This window comes from Terrapene carolina, unplaced genomic scaffold (genome assembly GCF_002925995.2).
Source record: "Terrapene carolina triunguis isolate 2854851 unplaced genomic scaffold, T_m_triunguis-2.0 Scaffold232, whole genome shotgun sequence".
NCBI classification, from domain to species: Eukaryota; Metazoa; Chordata; order Testudines; family Emydidae; genus Terrapene; species Terrapene triunguis.
This window is the reverse complement of record NW_020664583.1, coordinates 7,328,536-7,341,818: the sequence shown is the minus strand read 5'-3', so window position 1 is coordinate 7,341,818 and position 13,283 is coordinate 7,328,536. Positions and strand designations below refer to the sequence as shown.

Sequence of the window (13,283 nt, the reverse complement as noted above, 5' to 3'; positions counted from 1 at the left end):
GCCCCTAAAAATGTGCCGCCCCAAGCACCAGCTTGTTTTGCTGGTGCCTAGAGCCGGCCCTGTGTATTTCTTTGATGCAATCCTGTTTATTTACAAATAATGCACTAAGTCCTGTTTCCTTGAACTCAGGGGGAAATCAAACAGCTGGAGATATTTCCTTTGCTCAACTTTCCAAGCCAGTACTTAGCCTCCAAAAGCTCTCTCTAGGCTTTTTCTTAGGGCTATGTACCCAGAGCTTGTTTTGCCATCTCCTTGGCATTCTGTTCATTCTCTGAGGCCATGTCTACACTACCACCTATGTTGGCAAAACTTATGTCGCTCCGGGATGTGAATAAAACACTCCCCTGAGTGACATAACTTTTGCTGGCATAAGTGGTAGTATGCCTAGCTACTGCCACTTGTTGGAGGTATCAGAGTAGCAGCCGTGTTAGTCTGTATCCGCAAAAAGAACAGGAGTACTTGTGGCACCTTAGAGACTAACAAATTTATTAGAGCATAAGCTTTCGTGGGCTACAACCCACTTCTTCGGATGCATATAGAGTGAAACATATATTGAGGAGATATATATACACACATACAGAGAGCATGTTGGAGGTAGTTTAATTCTGATGACAGGAGCAGGGCCGGCTCCAGGCACCAGCGCAGCAAGCAGGTGCTTGGGGCGGCCCATGGAAGGGGGCGGCATATCTGGGTCTTTGGCAGCAATTTGGCGGCGGGGCCCTTGGTCACTCTCGGAGGGAAGGACCTGCCGTTGAAGAATTCAGAGGTGGCGGTAGAGCTGCCGTCAAAGTGCCGCCAATCTGATCACGGCTTTTTTTTTTTTTTGCTTTTTTTTTGGCGCTTGGGGTGGCAAAAACGCTGGAGCCGGCCCTGGACAGGAGAGATCTCTCCCATCAGCCTAGAGGGCTACATGAGAGATCTTACACTGGTGCAGCTGCATCGGTACAGCTGTGCCACTCTAAGGTCTCTACTGTAGACAGAACCTTAGGCTATGTCTACACTGGCAATTGAGCAACAAAACTTTTGTTATTCAGAGGTGCTAAACCCTTCCCCCTCCAAAAAAGACAAAAGTTTTGCCGCGGCAAGTGTCAGTGTGAATAGTGCGTTGTTGGTAGGAGTGTTCCCCTGTCGACAACGTGAACGCCGCTCGTTGGGGGTGGAAGTATTTTGTTGGCAAAAGTGCCAACAAACAGCGGCTACGCTGCCCAACTTTTAGCAACATGGCTGTGTCGACATGGCTGTTTCACTAAAAGCTGTGTAGTGTAGACAAAGCCTTAGTCTGTTTCTGTGGTGTTTCGTGCTGCTTCACCCCCGCCCCCCCCCAATCCAATCTCCTGCCTCTGAGTTTATCAGATCACAGTAGACCTCCCTCACCTCTGCAGGATTAACTCCTACTCCAGTCCTGCATGTGGCTTTGTTTTGGACAGAGCCCCCTATTCAATTGTTTCAGCTATCTATTCCATAAGGGATCTCAATTGCTTCATACATTTCTTCTGAATGCATTAGTTTCAATGCAGTTTAACTCAATCTATAATATTGAAACTGAAAATCAGAGGAAATAATAGTGAATCAGAACTGCTGCTTACTTGACAAGGCCGGCACTTTGACCATGTGAAACCGCAATGTCATATTGCTCTTGTGCAGATGCTTTCTCCTTTATTGTTCCTGGATATGTTTCTCCATCAATTGACCTAAAATGTTTTAAAATATTAAAACGAAGAGGTGGGCTTTGCTGGTCTGTGGAAGAGGAAGGGGGAATACGATGCCCTGTGGTTGTCGGGGCAGAGGAAGCCCTTACGTCTCACCTCCCTCCAATCATCATAGCTCACTAGGGAGCCATGGTGTCATTGTCTTTGTGCCTACACACTCAGACACCCTTTGATGAGGTTAGAGGTCATGCAGCAGGAATATCAAGCAGCACTGACCTCTTGAAATTTCTGCAATAAAATATGCCATCTTGCAAGGATATAAAAAACCTTGCACAGCAGGCAGGCTCATTTATTGAACATCACTGTATTATATCCAACTTTCATTCTCAACTTTTTCAGTCTGCAGCCCACACCTGGTTTTTCACAATGTTACACTCAGTGTATCATCAGAAAGGTGCACTGATGTTCTAATACACCACAGACGGAGACCCACATTATTACTATTAGATGTAGCAGAACAGCCTACATGCTGAAGTTAGTGATGAAAGCTGTCTTAGGTAATTCCACTTCAAAAACAGCCTCCTGGGATTCATTAACCTTGTTGACAAGTCTGCTGGTGATAACTGTATGAGCAAATCGAGATGTAACCGTAGATTCCACATGCAGGCTGTAGATTTCAATGGCATTCTGGAAAAAAAAGAAACACATTGAAATAGACAGGGTGGTGAAATTCAGCTACCACCATAATGAAATGTAGCATCAAATAGTGAGGGGTTCAGAGGCGGGTGTAATAGTCAGCTCTCTAGAAGCAGCAGTGGGCTGTCGGCTTCCTGTCTGAGGTAAGAGAGCTGAGACTAATGGAAAAGGCAGACTGATCCTATTTTAAAAGGCAAAACAGAATTAATCATCTGTGGCTTCAACTGAGGATCACACAAGGTGTCATGCTGATGACCATGATCTCTACAAGATTTTCCACTCAATTCGCAATAGCAGTGAGTCCTGTTATTTTCCATTCAAAATCCATGATCAAGCTTGCCCTTTATTCACATCCCCATAATAACCAATTCTATTGTACATAAAACTGTGGCCTGTTCTGCATAAGTTATTCCACAGAGGGCGTTAGCTGAACAATAAGCCATTCTGAAATCTCTTCCCTTCTCGGGTGATTATGATGCTGGACAACTACCTGACCCGACCACTAGTAGAGGACTTGGCTTACAGAATTAGACACCCCGTTGATGCCCCTTTAAGTATTCGGCCCAGAGAGCCAGACTGTCTTCCTTGTTTTTAATCCTCTCTCTCTCAAGTAGGACTTAGCTGCACATTTTGCAGGCCAGTAGCTTCTGGTCACATGTGACGTTTGGCAGGTTAGAGCCCTGTGTGGGCTGTCTTCTCTGTTTGCACAGACAGAAAGTGCCCTTGAAATGCACCTATTTCAAACTATTTAACTCTTTCCAAGCCAATAATGATAAGAAAAAAATTGCTGTTTTACAACTTCAACCCAGCTACCTTAACAGGCTTTCCCTGTGAAAATTTCATCAAGGAGCTCCACTGGGAAATTCTTGGGATGTTATTGTTTTATTAAAGATGTTTTTACATATGTGATGTGGGGCTGTAGGCTGATCCAAAAGAATTTGTCAGTGTGTGGGTGGCAGTGTTTCCGCAACATGAATGGAAAGATTTAAGTCAGAGTTCAGCAGCCACAGCATTTTTTGATAAGCAGAGTCATGATAAGACTGTAAATATAAGTTGAATCACAACCAACAGCATCTTTAAGAGTTAGTAGCAAAATTGCATATAAAATAAAAAGTTTAGTATCTAAAATGGATGCAGATATATCTTTTTACTTCTCCAAACTGAACCCGCAAATCTTTTAAACTGCTAGTTGATTACTAATTAAAATAATCATTCACCTCTATATTTTGCTCACCAATACATAGCATCCATTTTAAAGCTGTCAGTTTCTTCACAGTCAAGGGCATGTCTTCATGACAAGTTTTAATCACATTTGAACATAATTGTGAACAGTTGAGTTAGATGAGCTTACAGTATGCTGACCACAATTTAGCAGTCAGCCAACATCATAGACCCAGGACATGTTGTGCTCAGCATCCTGTCAGCTATAAAGCAATTCAAAACACCCAAGAATAAATAAAGTGTTGCCTCTTTTGCTGGTTCTATAGCTGTTGCCAGAACTGTGTAGACATCAGCTTAGATAATGGTGTACAAACAAAGATATTTGGCAAGATAAACAACTTCAGAATATTTGTAGGATGGAGGAGGAAGCAATGCGATTGGCGAATTAAGATTTCAATCCACACTGTTATGGGACAATGACTAGCAATGATCATGCTATCATCTAGAAAGTACATCACGTATATCAACAAATTAAATTGTGATGAATTAACTCACTGTTGTCATAAACAGACTACAAATTGTGCCTGTACCCCTGTCTGCTCCACCTAACAGCAAAGGGTTAAAAACTTTCCCCTGCACTGCCCCCCTACCCCCTATAGATTGCCTGAAGTGCTGCCACTGAATTCAAAGAATAAGCCAAACTAAGTGTAATCAAGGAGGTATTGGCCGGGCTGCCCACAACATTTTGGCACCTGAGGCGGGGAGCTAAAATTATGCCTCCATGCCCCCTCACTTAGGCCAAAGCTTTGAAAGGTCTCAATTCTGCCTTCTTCCTGTTCTACGCCTCTCATGGTACTGCTCTGCTACCTACCCCAATAAACATGGCCGGCTCCAGGCACCAGCATTCCAAGCAGGTGCTTGGGGCGGCAATCTGCAAGGGGCGGCAGTCCGTGTGTTTTTGCCGCCCCAAGCAGCGCGCTGAATTGCCACCGCGGACGGTGGAGGCAGTCCATGTGCCGTTAGGGCGGCACACGCGTTTCCGTGGCAGCGGCAATTCGGCAGCAGCTTCTATGTTCAGCTGCCCACGGTGGCAATTCAGCGGCTTCTGTCTTCTGGCTGAAGACAGAAGCTGCCGCCGAATTGCCACCGCCGTGGAAATGCGCGTGCTGCCCTAATGGCACACGGACTGCCCCCGCCGTCTGCAGTGGCAATTCGGCGCGCTGCTTGGGGCGACCTAAACAGTAGAGCCGGCCCTGCCAATAAAGGAGAACTAACAACTTAAAATGCCTTGTTCAAAAATTTTAAGTAACACTTAACTTTCAAACGCCTGAACAGCAAATGTAACTTTTCTTGTCTGCATAGTAAACGCTGGCATTTTTATCTGTTTGAATAATCAAAGTGGTGCTTTCCGTGCTTTCTTGGTTGCAAAGATTTGAACTCTTCCTGAAGGTCCACAGTCTGGGCCAGCTCATGCTCTATTGAGATGGTTGCAATGCCGACCAGCCTCTCCTGTGTCATTGTGGAGCGTAGGTGTGTTTCTATTAACTTCAGCTTGGAAAAGCTGCGTTCTCCACTGGCAACTGTTACAGGAAGTGTTAGAAGTATGCGCAGAGCAACAAAAGCATTTGGAAAGAGGGTGGTCATCTTATTTGTGCACATATATTCCAGAACAGCCTTTGGAGTTGAGCCTGCTGAAATGTATCTTGAAAGGGCTTTCAGTTCACCACCTAAATCACTCGAATCAATATCGCGCATGTCCTCATGTGTCAACACTATCTCTAGTGCCCTGCATTGCTCGTGTAGGTCTTCTTCAGGTATAGTGAGGAGTTTTGGAATATCATACAACATCCCAAATATGCTGCTGTGTTCCTTGAGCTGCATGAAACGTTCTTCAACTGACTGTATTGCACAATCGAGCACCTGGTTAAAGAATTCAACTTTGAATTGTTGTTTGGGGTCTCTTATGGGATTATCCCGTGCCTTATAATCAAAATGTCTTCTTCTTCAGTGACTCTTGTATTCTTGAAGGGGTGGGAAAATAGCTTCAGTGTGAAGTTCCTCTGCCAACTTCTGTGCACTCTTCAGAACATTTTGAAATCTCTCATCTGACCGGTAAGACTGTAGGCATGACTTTGCTTTGTCCAGTTGTTCCATTGCTCCAGATATATCAAGGTCAACACCTTGGAGTCTCTTGCTTACAACATTTATTTCAAACAGTATGTCATGCCACAACACTAAGCCACACAGAAATTTGAAGTTATGTATGTTTCTGGTGATTCCATTTCCCTCTGCCACTGTTCTCCCACGAACAGTTCCTGTTATAGCATTATCCTCCATAATGGCAACTATGGCATCATCTATCTTCCCAATTTGGTGTTTGACAGGCTTTATTGCCTCCAATCGACTTTCCCATCATGTGGCACTCAGTGGTTTCAGTGTCAGAGAGGATGTTCCTTCAAAATTTGCCATCGATGAGTTGATGCAGAGAAAAATACATAGATACTTTGAATTACATTAAAAAATTCAGCAGCCTCACTAAAAGCTGATGCTGCATCACTGACCACCAAATTCAATGAATGAGAACTGCATGGGACAAAAAAAGCTCGAGGGTTTAACTTTCAGATCTGTGTTTGCACTCCTCTGTTCTTTCTTCTCATGTTGGCACCATTATCGTAGCTCTGACCTCTCATGTCAGTTATTGCAATTCCTGTACCTTCCAGCTTTTTAAGAAGCACATTTGTTAGACCAGCTCCTGTAATATCATCAATGTCAATAAATTCTAGAAAATACTCTTTGACAGTCACCATTGCAGGGACATTTTCACTAGGTTCTGTTGTTATTACAAAACGCACCATTAAAGTCATTTGTTCCGTATGGCTGATGTCAGGTGTGCAGTCCAGAATAACAGAGTAATATCTTGCTGACTTCAGATCTGCCACAATCTTCTGTTTGACTTTTGTTGCCAGTAACTGTATGATCTCATTTTGAATTGTTTTTCCAAGGTAGTGGTGTGTGTACATTTCTTGGGTGGTGACTTTTCTTAGATGCTCCTAGAGCACAGCATCAAACTCAGCCATCAGCTCCACAATTTTAAGGAAGTTTCCATTGTTTGGCACAAACAGCTGATCTGAAGTGCCACGCAGGCTAGGTTTTGGGTAGCAAGCATTCTCACAATGGCAATGAGCCTTTTCAGAACATTTTGCCAGTAAAGAGACTCTGATGCAATCTTCTCTTGATGCTGATCATCTATGGTGGCCTTTAACCTTAGTCTCATCTTTCCACCTATGAAATGCTCTCTGGTGATTTGCTGCCTTCTCATGGCATGCCAGATTTCTAGCCAGATTTTTCCAGTCCTTTGTTCCTGTAGAACCCAATCTGGCTAGAACAGTAGACTAGAAGAGTTTGCAACAAAAACAGTATACAGCATTCTGGGTTTTTGAGTACATAAGCCATGGCCTCTCCACTTTGTCACCATTGGGGATTTCACCCCAGTAATGTGTTGGATGGAAACTTCTATTTCCATTGTCTTTGGGGAACATGAAGTTTTTCACTTGCTGTGGCCCAGGCAGTACAAGGAAGTCCCTCAGGCTACTGCTCAAGTGGGTCCACAGTCCTGGATCGTCTAGACTTAAGGAACTAAACTCAGCAGCAGCTGTTTCTTGCGCCTCCACCACACCCTTCTCTGATCTACACTTTTCTTCAGGAATGTGCATGGTTATATCCATTTCAGATGGAGATATGGATGGTGCAGTAGCTGCCAGGTCACCTGCACTCTGACTAACTGGAAGATCAGGCATCTCCTCACCACTCACATCCTCACTGGGGCCGGAAGGCTCACCGTGAACATTTGTGTCTATGTATCTCAGGAGAGCTCCTTCCTGCTTAGATAGAAAAGCTTCCTTTGCTTGCTTTCTTTTTCTGAATGCTGCCCCAGAGGGGCGTTTTCTTCTTTCACTCATGACTGCTGTTCTGTGCCAGCTATAGTGGCTCTCAACACTCAGTTGAAGGGGACAAATAAGCAGACTGGTAGCAGGGCCTGAGTGAGGGAAGATATCAGCGTCTTAAGGGCCTAACTGGCTCCGACTACTTCAGTTGACTGCCTGTTCTCCTCAAGTGGGGTGCTAGAGAGGTACATAAGAGGCTCCTCCTCCTCTCTCTCTCCCTGCAGCTCCTACTGCTTTCTGTTATTCCCTCTCACCTTTTCTCCTGCCTGCCTGTTATGTCTCTTGTGCCCTCCTTCCTCCAGCACAGCACTCCACCATCTCTGTGCATCTAGAGCAGAGAGAATATATGTACCAGCAGCAGACACAATTTTCTACACTCTGGGTCCTAGTGGCGCGCCCCCGCCCCCCCCAGTCTGGCACCTGAGGCGAACGCCTCAGTTCGCCTCATGGCAAGGCCAGCCCTGGGTATTGGACAGTGTTCCAAGCCATCAAAGGATCTTCATGAAAAACATGACAGTCAAATAAAAACATATGGGACAATTATGAAAAAAATCACAGGTATATCTCTCCTCTTTCTCTCTCTTTTGGCTGCTGGATATTACCTTTTGTTTCACTGCTGTCCTGCCCCTTAGCCTCTGTGGTCCCTAAATTAAAGCAAGTGTTGTGTCAATATGAAGGACCACCCAAGCAAGGGGGGTCCAAATAATTGTATTTAGCAAATACATACAACATGCAAGGCCCAGCTGTGTATACACACTGTTGCTCTGGCTAGCTTCTGGAAGACAGTGAGCACCACTAGAGGGCTCAAACCTTTTAAAGAATTAACAATCCTATCACTACACCAGTGGTTCTCAACCTTTCCAGACTACTTGTACCCCTTTGTAGGAGTCTGATTTGTCTTGAGTACCCCAAATTTCACCTCACTTAAAAACTACTTGCTTACAAATCAGACATAAAAATACAAAAGTGTCACAGCACACTATTACTGAAAAATTGCTTACCTTCTCATTTTTACCATATAATTATAAAATAAATTGATTGGAATATAAATATTGTACTTACATTTCAGTGTGATACTTGAGCCTGTTTTTCACTTCTGAGCCTGTCTGAAGCCCAAGCCCCAGGCAGTGGGACTGATGCATGTAACTTAGCTTTGCATGGGCCCCTGTGTTGTGCGGCCCTGGGCAATTGCCCTGCTTGCTGGCCCTGCACTTGCGATCTCCTAAACCCATCCCATGACACCCGTGGGCTGCAACACCCATGAGAAACATTGATCTAGATGAGTTAAATACCCCCTGGAAGACCTCTGCACACCTCCAGGGGTACACCTACCCCTGGTTGAGACCCACTGCACTACACCATCATTGCAACAACCACTGCTCATAAGTACTGTCTTAATTCACAGTCAGTGACAGAGAGATCTAAATGGAACACCACACGAAGGAGAGCAGCTGCAGTGAGATGGTCACAGTTCTCAAATGCTGAGGCCCTTGGCTTCTTGCCTTGCTGCTCACTTGAAGCAAATTCCACCTATTACTCTTCACAGAAATCAGAGTTACTGTGGCAAAACAAAACCAGCTGAGTCAATTCTAGCTCCATTCAAAACAAGAGGATAAAAGAAAGCCCCAAAAGAACAGAAGGAAAATAATTATGGCCATTTTTGTGGGGGTTCCCAGTAGCCCCCAAATAAATCCCCTTGAGTTTACTGTGCCTCCCATCTTCAAACATCTTATATCACACTGTATAGTAACTTTCCCTTTGATGGAAGAGACCTGGACTCTCTCCTTCTAGATCTCTTCTCCATCATTTCATGAGATGGAGTCATTTTCTGTTTGGCTTCTTTATGTAGCTCAGGTGGGTTCTGGTCATAACTGGCCAGCTGAGAATTCCTCCAGCCAGGGCAGAGTTCTCAGTTGATGTAAATAGTCAGTTGCCCCAATGCGCACACAACCTGTTATAGGGTCATGTCAGAGAAAGGAAGGAGCAGGGTGGAGCTCTGCTGTGCCAATCCTCAGATGGTGTATGGACCACCACAATGGGCATAAGTTAGCAGAGATTCTCAACCTATTTACCATTGTGGGCCACATCCAATACTACCTGTATGGCCCTGAGGATGTCACATAGGCCGCAGCTGTGTGCTGATTGGGCTGCAAGTGGCCCATGGGCCGCAGGTTGAGAACCACTCAGTTAGAGCAATCCCAAGACTGCTCTAACTCATACCACAGCCAGCACACAGACTGACCCACAGAACCAGGGTGCTGGTCAGATCCACCTCCCTTTGCCCTCCATCCAATGAATCTCACATGCAGGAGAGAATTTAGCCAGTGTCTACCAGAAGGCATCATTAGAGAGCAATTCCTGAACTTTTCTTTACTCCCCCCAGCCACAAGGCTAAGAACGTCACCCCCTCTGCAATGTTCCCTGATACCTAGCATCCCAGGAAGCAGAAGGGCAACTTTCACAACCACACCTTCTTTTTTAAAAGCAACCATCAATACAGCATGTGGTGCACTCCACAGGAAAATTGTTTTATAACAATTTGTGAGATTTTCCAATGTAGGAGTTCATTTTATCATCAGAAATAAAGAACAAACATTTAAACATGTTTTCTAAAATTTATCTTACTTTTAATTAGTCCATTTACCCCACCCCTTTGATATATTTGTGACTTTACATTAAACACATTTTCAGCTTCAAAGTAATAAAAGAAACGAATTGCCTTCCTCCTTCACATCCCATGGAAACTAATTATTTCCTCTAAAGAAGCTAGCAATTTAATGGGCCAAATTCAGCCCTGATGTAAGCAGTTGCAACTCCATTGAACTTACTCCACAAGACCCAATAGGTCTCCCTCCAAGACTGATCACACAAATTGATATTTAACATTTCCAGGGAAAAGTGTGATCAGACAAATCTGTAAATCCTTTAATTCCTACTTACATTTCAACAGACCAGAAGAAAGTCCTTGTCACACCACAGTGTATATGTGTACACAGAGTGGCTAATGGTTCCAACATAAATGAGCTGCATTACATGACTGAAAACTGAAAATTCATTCATCACTTACATTCTGTTGAAAAGTTAGACCAGCTCACACATGCTCTCAGTAACAAACAAACTAAATACCTTGTGATCAGTATTTTCTGCTAATACTATAAGTGAGGAAATGACCAGCAGTGCGACAAATGCTCGCTCTTCCATTTTGGAAACACCAGATCTCAAAATGAAAACCTATTTACTAGATTCAGTTAATGAATAACTAGTATCTGGGTTATGTAGAAATTCTGGGAAGACCGTAAACCTAATATTTACACAATAAGCACTGTAAATAACTCGGATCATTAAAAGCATCTTTTCCTAATGGATTTTTTGTTTGGAAGTGTTATGATCCTAACATTTCTTTTATCGGACCCATACATCTAGGGGCCACATTTAACAGGTTCCAGTATATTTCCTGCTCAAACTTAGCTTTCAAACTGTCTATTAATATCATAGAACTTACACACATATATGGTATCAAAAGGTGACTGCATCTTTTTGTGTGCCTGGATATGTGAAATTGTTATAACCCTTTGCACTTCTATAGCACCTTTCCTTTAAAGGGTCTCAAAACACTTCAGAAATAAGGCATACCACACATGTAGGAGGTTAACGAAATAGTAGCCCATTATTTTTACAGATAATCTGAGACAACAACAAAAAAATAACTTGTCAGAGGTCATATAGTATGTCATTAGTAGTGCTAGGAATACAACCAGGAGTCATAACTAACCACTAGTTCTTCTTCGAGTGCTTGTTCATGTCCATTCCAATCAGGTGTATGCGCGCGCATGTGCACGGTAGCCAGAAGCAGGGCCGGCTCCATGCACCAGCCGACCAAGCACGTGCTTGGGGCGGCACCTTGGGGTGGGGCGGCGCTCAATTTTTTATTTTATTTTATTTTTTTTTTATTTGGTGGCGCTGTGCTCAGAGGGGGGGCGGGGGCTTCGGGCGGCGCGGTGCTTGGAGGGGGAGCGGGGGCTTCGGGCGGCGCTCGGAGGGAGGGCGGGGGCTTCAGGCGGCGTGGTGCTCGGGGGGGGCAGGGCTTCGGGCAGCGCGGTGCTCGGAGGGGGGGCGGGGGCTTCGGGTGGTGCGGTGCTCAGAGGGGGGGCGGGGGCTTTGGGTGGTGCTCGGAGGGGGGGCGGGGCTTCGGGTGGCGTGGTGCGCGGGGCTGGGGGTTGGGTACGGCAGGGCGGCTCTCTTCTTTTTTGCCTGGGGCGGCAAAAAAGTTAGAGCCGGCCCTGGCCAGAAGATTTTTGCCCTAGCAGCATTCATCGGATCGGCCTGGGCGCCCCCTGGAGTTGCGCCTTCATGGTGCTCAATATAGAGCCCTGCTGACCCACCACCCACCTCAGTTCCTTCTTACCGTCAGTGACTGTTAGCTGGAACGCCCCATAGCCCTTGCTTAGCAAGCGCTTTTATCTCCATTATTGTACACAGTTCTTCACGGCTAAGCGCATGCCAAAGAGTGACCCCAATGCTTCTTATTTAAGGTGCCTAGGGGAAGGTCACCAAAAGGACCGGTGTAGGATCTGCCACAAATTCCATCCCAGAACTATTAAAGAAAGGGAACAGCGGCTTAAGGTTCTCCTAATGGAGGCAGCTCTTCACCCCCACTCAGATCCGGGGTCAGGGGATCCCGCACCCAGCATATCCTCGTCAGCGTGGAGTGCCCGGGCACCGTCATCCTGGGAACCGGTGCTGAGAAAGGACTCCTCCCGAGATGCTCGGCACCAGTGTGGCTCCTCCCGAGGCCAGTCAGCGGCCAGGCACCGGTCTCAGTTGCTGGTGCCTCAGAAAAAAAAGAAGCCGGAGAGGGAGCGTTCTCCCCCAGCCAAATCTAAGGCGCTGACGGCTGTGAGATCCCAGTAGAGCCACAGCACCAGGTCCCCGGGCAGGGCTGCAGCGACTCCTGCCCAGGCAAGGCAGTTAATTTCTGGCCCAGCGCACTCACTGGACCCTACTGGCCAGCAACTGCCACTCCCCTCGACACCGGAGGCTTTTGAGGCGGCTCAAGACTTGCTGTGTCTCACAGCTCCGTTCTCACCCCCTAGGACAGAGGATGCTCCGTCTCCGTCTGCACCACTGCGACCCCAGGTGCAATCAAGAGGGAAGCCAGTGATGATGTCCCGGCGCTCTTCTTCTCCACGACACCCTCTGGCACCAGCACCTCCAGAGAGAGAGCCCAGTCAGTCCCCGAGTTCCCGACGATTGGTGCCCCGAGGCTTGGCTCCTCCATGGTCTTCCTTTTCAAAGACTTTGGAGTTGGAGTAAGACTCTTACCGCTCCAATAAGAGCAGGAACAAGAGGTCCAGGTCAGTGTGAGAGACAGGGCCAGTGCAACCATTTAGGCAAACTAGGCGGCCGCTTAGGGCGCCTAGTGGTTGGGGGCACCTAAAAGCCCACTGAGGCGAGGAGGTGGAGTGGAGGTGAGCTGGGGCGAGGGGGGCGCGGGGAGGGCGCCCGCAGTAACAGCGGGGGCGCACAGGGGAACCGCTCCCCGACCCAGATCACCTCCACTCTGCCTCCTCCGCTGAGCACACAGCTCCCGCTTTAAGTCTCCTCCAATTGGCGCCGCAAGCCTGCGAGGGGAGGAGAATTAGAGTGGCGCCGGCATGCTCAGCGGAGGAGGCGGAGCTGAGGTGAGCTGGGGCGGGCTCCCCAGGCGGGGTTTGCTGCCGCGGCGGGGGTCTCCCCAGGCAGGGTTAGCTGCCGCAGGGGGGGGGGGCCCCCGGGGGGGGGGGGGGCGGGCTCCCGGGGGGGGGGGTGGGGTAGGTGGGGGGGGGGGGGGGGC

The 13,283-nt window shown here is 46.8% G+C and overlaps 1 protein-coding gene across 11 annotated transcripts in view; it reads right to left on the bottom strand.

Moving 5' to 3' along the window:
• LOC112103737 (inter-alpha-trypsin inhibitor heavy chain H4-like) overlaps window positions 1-10,674 on the bottom strand; it is a 42,493-nt gene extending 31,819 nt beyond the window's left edge. For all 11 annotated transcript variants that reach the window (XM_026656722.1, XM_026656727.1, XM_026656725.1 and 8 more), the window contains exons 1-3: window positions 10,577-10,674; window positions 2,176-2,336; window positions 1,587-1,691 (exon numbers count right to left, since the gene is read on the bottom strand). In XM_026656722.1, the coding sequence (XP_026512507.1) occupies window positions 1,587-1,691; window positions 2,176-2,336; window positions 10,577-10,651 (341 nt within the window). In that variant the 5' untranslated portion in view covers window positions 10,652-10,674. The remainder of the gene's footprint in view (window positions 1-1,586; window positions 1,692-2,175; window positions 2,337-10,576) is intronic.
• Window positions 10,675-13,283: the final 2,609 nt, after the last annotated feature.